At 50.9% G+C, this 10,209-nt stretch overlaps 1 protein-coding gene across 1 annotated transcript; it reads left to right on the top strand.

Annotated features, from left to right (window-relative positions):
• Nucleotides 1-6,634: 6,634 nt before the first annotated feature.
• Nucleotides 6,635-9,860, top strand: LOC115330634. Its single transcript, XM_040213057.1, has 2 exons — nucleotides 6,635-6,670; nucleotides 9,219-9,860. The coding sequence occupies exons 1-2, from the start codon at nucleotides 6,635-6,637 to the stop codon at nucleotides 9,858-9,860; spliced, it is 678 nt and encodes a 225-aa protein (XP_040068991.1).
• The last annotated feature ends 349 nt before the right edge of the window (nucleotides 9,861-10,209 follow it).

Here is a 10,209-nt window from a genome sequence, read left to right as displayed (position 1 = left end):
GGTTTGTGGGCACACTGGCAGCTTTCCAGACCAGTTGCCCGACTGCGAGGTAAAGGTTCTGAACTTTTCCCGCGTGGCGGCGACGTCACGCCAGCTACGCGCGCATCGCGTGCGCCGCCTCGATAAGGCGCATCAGAGGCGGCGCACAGGGAGTCGCTGCCTGGACTCAGGCACCGGTAGTAACCATGTTAATCGTCTCGTCCATGTCACATTAAATGTAGTTTCTTGTTGCTGAAGCCGTTGGCTTCGTGTTGTTCCTTCGGGTCGGGTATGCAGCAAGGCAAACCGACCACAGGTTCCATGACAGTTGAAGTTGTAGCACATGGTCTTCCATATCCGCTTCCTGGTGTGTCGGCATTCTGCTTCTTTGCTGTCGAGGACCATTTGTTCGGGTCTCCCTTGGTTTTTGAAGGAGCTTTCGTCCATCACACCCCTAAAAAGTGGCGTGCTATAGCTCCTAGTCTCTCTGTCACCATTCGTACACCTTCTTTTTGGGAGTGTAGTCCATACCTCTCCATTGCGTCTTCACGTCTCACGTTTCGGCTTAGATCGACGAACCTGGCCTTGATGCCCTTGCACATCTTTTTTAACTTTGCATTTAGAAGCATGGTTGTTGCTTGAATTCCCTTGCCTCTGCTCTTGATTTCCGGGACTGAGCAGACGACCAGTGCATCCTTGCGGCTTGTCCACTTCAGTGTCAGGCGTTCCGGAATTTCATCGGGTTGAGCGCCCTGTAGAATGTCGTTCACCTCCACATGTAAGATTTACATCCGGGTTACGTTACGCGACTTCTCTTCATATATATAAATTTGTTGATGTACCAATTCTGTTGTTCCACTTCTGTTAAGTATGTCCCCTATTAGATCAGCGAGCGGGGGCGCAAATCGGGCAACGTTACTATCACCGGCCACGGTGACTTCCAGCTTCACTCCTTGTGGAGGTCAGATCTGTTCACTACAAATTTCCTGCTGCGGCTGTCGCTCTCTCGTTTTTGCAGGATAGTGGACGTCGTCTGCCTGATTGGATCTAGCTATCACTGCGCCGGGAGCTTCTCGGCTCCCTGTAACCTCCTGCACCAAGTTTTGCTCGGGCTGACTGGAGACCGGCTCTCCGCTGTGCGGACTCCCTATAGGCGAACTACTCCCTTGTGTTCCAGTCACGTTGCCCGGACATGAATCTTTGGGCTCGGGCCCCGGATCATAACTCTTATCTTGCTTTCTTCGATTGCCTCCTGTGTCATGCTCGCTGTTCTCTTCAGAACTCACCATATTTATACTAAGACCAATTCCACCTGGAGGGCTGTTCAAAGTTTTCTTCTCCAGCTCTTCAACGCGCTGTTCTAATTCTGTAACTCGGTCCTGAAGTTTTCGGATCATAGAGGTTTCATTTGGCTTGTCTTGGCGGGTTGCATCCTGTAACCTTTGGATAACCTCGTTCACTCTTTTTTCCAGTTCATCCATCCTTGTCCTGTGTGACTTGCATTTGTCATCTATGGTTTTGCATATGCTGCAGACGAAATCAGAATTTTCAGCCTCTTCAGGGGTTTTAAAGTTAGCCTCTGAGATGTAGGCCCACCGTCCACCCCTGCCACAACTAATAAGGGGTTCCTCTTTCTTCGCAACTTTCCGTTCATACATTTCTGAATCTTGCTCCGTGTTGGCGTCATCCAATCCACGCTGGGTCATCTTGGTCATCTGCCATACTGAGGTAAGTGGGAGAGGTTCGTCCTGAATCCCAGCAGAGGCTTTAACATCCCCAGAGGTAACTCTGAGGATGTTAAAAACGCTCCCTCACAGTCATTGAGCATACCGGCACCAGCTCTGCTTTCGGGAGGAGCAGGCAGGGGCTCAACCGACATCACTGCATCTGCGCTTCGCTCGCCGTCGCTGTTCCGTGATGTTTCCTCCCACTGTATAGTGGTAAGAAAGGAGTGGGATACTTCCGCGGCGGCTTGCAGTCGCTCTACCAGTTCGCTTTTAGATCTAACCGTGGAAAGTGCCATTGCTTTCAGCTCCTGTTTAAGATCGGCGACATTCGTCTTCATCCTTCATCCGTGCCGCCAGATGGCTGATGATGGCGATGATGATGCGGCTTTTCCCTTTATACCGGCCGAGCTCGAAGAGTCTTCGTGCCCTAGCCAAAAAAAAAAAAAAACTATAAGCTATCTGTTCTTCCGCCAGTGTTCCAGACGCGCTTTCGCCCTTCGCACGCACTGCATGGTAGAAATGTCATGCCTGTCTTGTGGAGAATCGTCTGCTCCGCCCGCGTAGAGGTTGTCTCAGTCAGCCGTCGTTTTAAAACCCAGTGCATATGCTAGCATCGCCTCTGAGTGAAGCCGGCGATCTACCAGTGGGGTTGGCAGCAGGCCCTCACAGTAGAGCACTAGGCGTTCAACTGTCTCAGGTTCTTCTCTGCAAGCGCGGCACATCGTGGAAACCACCTTGGGGTTAAACCGCTCCCGGTATACCAGAGTTCGTAGAGCGCCCGCTCGCGCCTCGAACAGAAGGCGGCTCCCCAAGCTGTTGTCCTAGAGCAGGGTTTTAGCCGCGATCAGTTGCTTGTTTTTACTGTACACCAGCAGCGTTGGCTTCGCTTGAGCGGCTTCAAACAACTGGAAGACCTCCCTCTCACGTACTCCGCTTCTCACTTTGGACTCCAACCTCTCGACCGTCACTACCTCTAAGGGTTCTGCAAAGAAGCCATACTTTTTTTGGAGTTGATAGAGGCGCTTCTGCCACCTTGTTCTTGTCCCAGTCATGTGAGTGTGTATAAAAAGTTTTTTGGCCCATCGGTTTCGATTCATGTGTCGGAGCCGTGTATCATAGGTTATCTTGCTGGTGGCTTCCCTGGCTTCAAAGCTAGACCATCCTAGGTCACCCTGGACTGCTTCGTTAGCCACATTTCCGTGGCAGCCCAGAGCCTGTCGTCCCACTCCTCGTTGTCGTCGCTCCAGGAATTCTCGTAATTCACCAGGGACGCACAGTACAGCATTCGCGAAAGTCAAGCCCGGAACCATTACTGCTTTTCACACTTCCCGTGTAACTAGGAACCTATTGCAGCTCCGGAGACTTCTTTTTCGAAGGACAATGGCCTCTCGCCCTGCTGACTGGCGAAAATGAGCGTAATGATCTCGAAGGTATTCCGGCGTATTGGCTAGATGACACCCAAATATTTGTACGAGTCCTCAAGTGGCACAACCTCGTCACCCAACTTAAGTGTGCAGCAAAGCGTGTCTTCGACTCCTGAGAACTGTACAAGCGCAGAATTTTTCGCGTTGAAGCCTAGGTGTCGCACAGCAGCCTCCGCAGTGCATATATCCAATAGCCGCTGCATATCTTCCGCTGTATCAGCCATTAAAACGATGTCGTCGGCGAACGTGAGCCCTGGAAGCACCTAGTTCACCTCCTCGCCATCCTCTAGGTGGGTTAAAGAGAAGCCCACTCTTGACTGAATTAGCCTCTCCTCCATCCCAGCCACGTAGAGCATGTCGAGGAGCGGGGAGAGTGGACATCCCTGTCGAAGTGCCCTAGTCACTATCACGTCTTCGGATTCTATCCCTTTCTATTCTGCCCTCACCTTATTGCCCTCATAAAGAGATTGGACGAGAGCAACACACTGTTGTGGCAGGTCTAGTTGTTCCAAACACTGAATGAGCAGTGAATGAGGGGCACTGTCATATGCTTTGGCAATATCCAGAAAGCAGCACAGTAATTGTCTTTCCTCCTTTCTGGCTACCTCGATGCACTGAGTTATTGTGAACAGATTGTCCTCAAGTCGACGCCCTCGACGAAAGCCTCCCTGTAGCTCAGTAATGTGTCCAGCCCCTTTTGCCCATGCAACCATCCTCTCCTTGAGCATGAATGCGAATACTCTGTATATCGTTCTCGTAACCAGTCGCTCTACCAGATCGGCTACCTTCGTCTTTATCCATCATCCATGCCGCCGGATGGCGGCACGGACACGCAGTGCCATCTGGCGGCGATCGTTGAAACTGAACCGCGCAGCGGCCAACGGGAGCCTCTTCGCCGCGCGCCAGCCAATGGGACCTTTGGGATGATGAAAACTAGGTGCCGTTTTCGCGCTTCAAACTGCTTAAGTCGGCTCGCTTTATGAGACGGTTAATGCTCTCGCATTAAAACATCATGCACGGCGGGGTTGCACATGAAGGTGCGACCCCACTCTTGGTTAGTATGATTCTCAACCAACAGATAGCTGTGGGACCGCCTTTCAAACCTATGCATCAATGCTAGGAATCGTGCATGGTGGCGCTCCGATACAGTGTGGTATTTTCTTATATCCTGAAATTAACTCTCCAGGGCCCGTTTGCTCGAAGCGCTAACCGCGGCTAAGGTTAGCCGCTCTACCTATACTCCATTTCACCTTATGTTGTACCGCAGCGAAGGCTAGAAGCGAGAGCTCATAGCGTTGGCACAAGCCCTTGGTGCACGAGAGCTTGTGCTACCGAGGTGTGCCATAGAGCAAGAAGCTCGCGCTTGTAGCCTTTTTGTGCGGGACAACACAAGGTGAAACAGAGTATAGAAGAGGGATTTTTAAATCACGTGACTAGCTAGGTAGGAATGTGGGGAAACCTGGCGGTGCCCCGGTGAGTGAGCGCTTCTCGCTTTGGAAGTAATATGTCGTTGTAGCTCCAACATCGGGCGCGTTAGTCAGCAACGAATGGTGCCGTAAGCTTTCGCTTTGCCTTAACTCACTTAAATCATAAAGCATGAGCAATGACCTCGCCGAATTTTTAGATAGTTTTTTTTTATATCTGGCCATACCTAAGTCTAAATGAACGCGACAATTGTCGGCATGGCAACGTCTTCGGAAAGTGGATTGTCTTGACTCAATCGACTGAGTATTGATAGCACGGAAAAGCTGGCGACGTTCGCGATCAAAAGCGTCGCTGTGGTCGGTCTTCCACGATTGGCCGAATGGTGACTATGACGTCAGCAAAGGTTTTCTCATCGACAGAAAAAAGAGTAATGTAAGAACTTCAATTTTGACGGTGTTGGCAGTGTTGGTTTCAGAGCGCAGCGTTCTCAAGCTTCCATCACGCTAATTATAAACACCGTCGAACTTCTGCTTCGTAAGGTAATGACATCACGAGAGGAAACCATAAGAGGGCGCAACCAAAACATCTCGCCGCTCCTAAATTTCCAAAGCGCCGAGGTGCATGCTACGAGTGTAGTTACACGCGTTGCACGTGCTGGGGGGCTATGTTGCACGTTTAGGACCCCCAGGATCGCTAGGTTGGACATTTGGGAAAAGGTACATGGAAGTGACGTAATGAAAAGGAGGAACGTATCCTAGCAACACTCACGTGGCGACTTTGCCCACTTTGACGCCGCTACGTCATCGCAAACTTGACACCTGTCACCCGTTTGAGCGACTTCCGGAGCCAACCCCCGACGAGCGGAAGGAGTTACGCATTCCCTGACGCGTCCCTACGCGCGGGATACGGGGTACGATTTACTACGACGCGGGGAGCAGTTCCTGCGTTTAGCGAAGGAACGGCAACCAATCCTGTGCGTCGCTGGCCGTCCCATCTGTTCTATTACAGGTAAAAGTATTGAAAAGCAATCAAAACCTGTTGTGCGTTGCTAAAACAAACCGCTTTTTTGTGTCCTTTTGCATTACATTTAATAATTAATTGGAGAGAAAGTTTTTCCAATATTATGCGGGATGTGCGCCACGCGCCTCCTTCAGGGCAAGATGTTGGACCGGTCGGACCACGAGGAGCCGGGGTGCCGGTGGCAGCGGAGGGGTCGGCGGGACCAACGAGGAGCGCGCGAGTGACGGCTGCTCAGAAGGAGGAGCAACTCTCCTTCATGTGTGAGCACCCGTCGCTCGCGCGCAATGCCACTGACCTCTCCGCCGCCCTTCGCGGGACGACATTTGGCGGCTGTGGGAGCAGCTCGCTCTGCGCCTGAACGCGCTGGGGCCTCCAACCAAGAGCTACAAGCAATGGAAGGAGCATTGGTCCCGGCGCGTGATGAAGGCGCGGAAGCGAGCTGCACAGCTCAACGAGACCGCAAGGTAATCTTTGTAGTCTGCTGATAGTGCAATGAAATTTATACAGTCGTTTTCGTTATCAACAGAAGGACCGGGGGCGGGAGCTCAACCGTGCGCCCACAAGCGCAGTCCCTGGCCAGGATCCTGACGCTAGTGGGCACAGATTCGGCACTCGGGGCCCCTGGTGTGCGGGTCCCCGGTGAACCGGGCGACCAGCAGGTACGTACTTCAACAATTACCATCATGTTAACAAAGATTGCAGGGCAGCGGTCACCAATGCGCTGCACCGCGGAATATCAATGAAGGTGCATTTAAAAAACACGTTGACCTTTTGCAAATATTAGGAGCTCTAGCGGAAGACATTGCATCTGTCCATGTAGTGGCGGAATCTAATGTTTGACACCCAAACAGGGACATATGTCATTTTTGCCGCCTCGCCCCTGGCTGTTGCAATAAATCCCTATGGTGTCTCCCTTGTAATTTTTGGGAGGATGATGCGCTAGCACTAGACATATATCCCAGAACTTAATGGAAACGTTGTCAAAAAAATAAAGTGAGAGTGCCTCTGAGGTGGCATTCTCAAAATGTTCTCCTCCGAGTAGAATGCATGCTCGTCAAAATGTTTGGTCAACACATGGGAAGCACAGGCAAGGCTGTGTGTTCTCACGACTTGTTATAAAGTCCCCTTCCAGGGCCCGTTTGCTCGAAGCGCTAACCGCGGCTAAAGTTAGCCGCAGTACCTAGGAGAGGGATTTTGAAATCACGTGACTGGCTTGGTATACTTCGTTTCAGCTTCGGTCCAGACGCAGCCAAAGCTACAAGCGCGACCTCCGGGCTTTCAGTATCCCTGCCAAGCACGCGCGCTCGTGCAGTGCAAGCACTGTTCTGGACCACTTGCTCGCGCTTGTAGCATCGGTTGCGTCTGGACCGAAGCTGAAACGAAGTATAGGGATGCGGGGAAACATGGCGGTGCTCCAGTGAGTAAGCCCCGCTCGCTTTGGAACTAATATGTTGTTGTAGCTGCGATATCGGGCGCGTTAGTCAGCAACGAATGGTGCAGGAGGCTTTCGCTTTGCCTTACCTCACTGAAACCGCAACGCATGGGCAATGACATCGCCGCATTTTTTAGATAGTGTTTTGATTTTGGGCACTCCTAAACGTAAATGAACGCGATAATTGTCGGCACGGCAACGTCTTTGGAAAGCGGATTGTTGATAGCACGCAAAAGCAGACAGCGTCCCAACAGACTTTTTTCTAAATTATCCAAGCATCGCGAGGAGAACGCTGGAAGTGTAATTCTACGCTCCACGCGCGCTGGCCTTCCTCTTATAAAAGATTCGAAGTAAAAAAAAATCATAATAAGGCTTTAACGAACGCGCGTGCAAAGCAAAATTTGTTTTATACTTGTTGTTTTAGAACGGTTACTATTGCAGACGCCAGCACGTGCGACGCGTGCAACTACAGTCGTAGCATGCCCCTCGGTGCTTGGATAATTTAGGAAGAAGGTCTGTTGGGACGCTGTCTGCTTTTGTGTGCTATCAACAATCCGCTTTCCAAAGACGTTGCCATGCCGACAATTATCGCGTTCATTTAGGCTTCGGAATGCCCAGAATCGAAAAACTATCTAAAAAATGCGGCAATTTCATTACCCATGCTTTGCGGTTTAAGTGAGGTAAGCAAAGCGAAAGCCACCTGCACCATTCGTTGCTGACTGACGCGCCCGATATTGCAGGCACAACGACATATTAGTTCCAAAGCGAGCGGCGCTCACTCACTGGAGCACCGCCATGTTTCCCCGCATCCCTACCGAGCCAGTGACGTGATATCAAAATCCCTCTCCTAGGTACTGCGGCTAACTTTAGCCGCGGTTAGCGCTTCGAGCAAACGGGCCCAGGAGAGGCCAAGCAGCAGCAGGCGCCAGATGGGAGCCGAGCCGGTGCCCTCACCTCACGAGGTAAGCTCTCTTTTTTATTTATTATTTATTACATGTACCCCACAGCGCCCGTCAAGGCATTATAGTGGGGGAGGGGCAAAAGGAAGAAAAACAAAGGGCGTCACAGAACATTAAGTAAAAGCACTCGCAGCCTGCAGCAAGGCATAGAACAACATGAAACCAGCCCTGCGAAAATGTAACGCAGAGAAACGCGCTCATTGTTGCACCAATATACACGTAACAAGGAATAACACATAATGAAGACAGCATACATTGAGTGCTAAAGGCCAAGCAGAGCTTGAAAAATGTTTGAGTTGTTTTTCTCTAACACTAATTCCTTCGGTAATTCATTCCAGCTCTGAATAGTGCTCGGGAAGAAAGAATATTTAAAAATGACAGTTGTGGATGAGAAAGGTCTAATTTTCCTCGAGTGATCACGCCTTTGGGAAATGAAATGTGGTTCAAGTAAGTATGTTCCTTTATCAATTCCAGAGAGTTCGTAATGGATCGCGTGTAGTAGTTTTAATCGAAGGCATTTACGCCGAGTTTGGAGAAGCTCCCACTTGAGCTCCTCTTTTAAGGCGGTCATGCTTTGACGCCAATTATAGGAGTTAAGAACGGACCTGGCAGACCTATTCTGAATACTTTCTTTGTCGTTGATGAGGTACTGTTGGTAAGGGTCCCATAGCTCGGAGGCATATTCAAGAATCGGCCTGATGTTCGTGAGGTAAAGGGTATTTTTTACTTCGCGTGGGCATTCTTTAAAGTTACGCCTGATGAAACCTAACATCCGGTTTGCCTTAGCTGTCATATATTCTATGTGGTGATTCCACGAAAGATTATGAGAGAAGAGAGAGAAGATTATGCTAGGTCATCTGGGACCTATCATTAGTGGTGCAGGTATGAGCACCATCATCACCCATACTCGATTTCCTGGCAGACACAACTGTTGCATTGTCATTGTTTACATCCTGTCTATTCGCTGTTATCAAGCCGATAGCAGTTTCCCTGTTGACGTCACTAGTCGTGGCGTTCTCTATATATCTGTGTTCGAAGCAATAAAGGGTAAAGGGGGTGTTGTCCCATACTGGCTGCCACCGGAGCGTGTCATACTCGCGTCGCGCCTGGCCGAACGGCGGATGGCAGCTAAGACGTAACAGTGGCGACGAGCTGAACTCACTCAACGGGCACGACAAGCAAGGACAGCCCAAGAATGGCAACTGCGGCCACGGCGTTTCAAGTTCCCTTCTTCCACGACGCAGAAGATAAGTGGGAAACTTATGTTGCTCGAGTTGAAGCCTACTTTGAAGGAAATGCTATTACCGAGGATAAGAGGAAGCGCGCACTGTTGGTAGCCGCGCTCGGCTCCAGGCCGATTGGAATACTGCGCGGAATATGCGCACCTCGAAGGGTCAACGAACTGACGTACAAGGAAGTTGTCGGCATCCTGGGTCGACACTACGCGCCCAAGCCTAACGAAATAGCTAAAAGCTACAAGTTTTTCAATCGGCAACAGCGGGAAGGCGAGTCGGTGCAAGACTTCATCGTGGAACTGAGGAAAATTGCGGAAAATTGCGATTTCGGAGACAGCTTGGACCGCATGCTGCGGGATCGCATTGTTTGCGGAGTGCGAAACCAGACAGTCCAACGTCAACTACTGGCAAGGCGAGACCTGACTTTGGCAGAGGCAGAAGAATTAGCTACCGCGGCAGAGGTAGCCACAAAGGAGGTAAAGAACATGAAAAGCCAGGATGTGAAAAATGAAGCGGAGCTACACAGAATAGCCGGAAAGTCCCGCAAACAGCCAGACCTGGGAAGGAGGTACAATACAAGAAAAGAAGAATGCGAGCGATGCGGAAGCAGTTCACATGCACGGGACGCGTGTCGGCACAGATTCGCCAGATGTTTCTGATGCGGCAGACAACGCCATTTCGCGAAGAAATGTGGGGCGCATAATGACGTTGCAACTCCAGGACGACCAATCTCGACGATTGCAGCTCCGACGGCGTCAGAGGGAGAGGACCTGGACTTGGCATCAGTGTACACGGTACAACCTCGAACACGTGCAAGTTTTGAACCGCCGGTCCGAAGGCAGATCTCCTGGGGGGGAGTACGACTGACCATGGAAGTCGACACGGGCTCTCCTGTTTGTGTTATTCCCCGTGAAGTGTACAATGAGCACAAGGACCATTGGCCGGCGCTGTCGGCAACCAAGCTGAGTCTCCGATGCTACTTGGGACAGCTGCCCAACCTCGGGAAGC

Source organism: Ixodes scapularis, unplaced genomic scaffold (genome assembly GCF_016920785.2).
Source record: "Ixodes scapularis isolate PalLabHiFi unplaced genomic scaffold, ASM1692078v2 PGA_scaffold0__279_contigs__length_252992795, whole genome shotgun sequence".
In the NCBI taxonomy this organism is placed as follows: domain Eukaryota; kingdom Metazoa; phylum Arthropoda; class Arachnida; order Ixodida; family Ixodidae; genus Ixodes; species Ixodes scapularis.
Note: the sequence above shows the minus strand (reverse complement) of the source record. Positions and strands in the feature narration are given on the sequence as shown.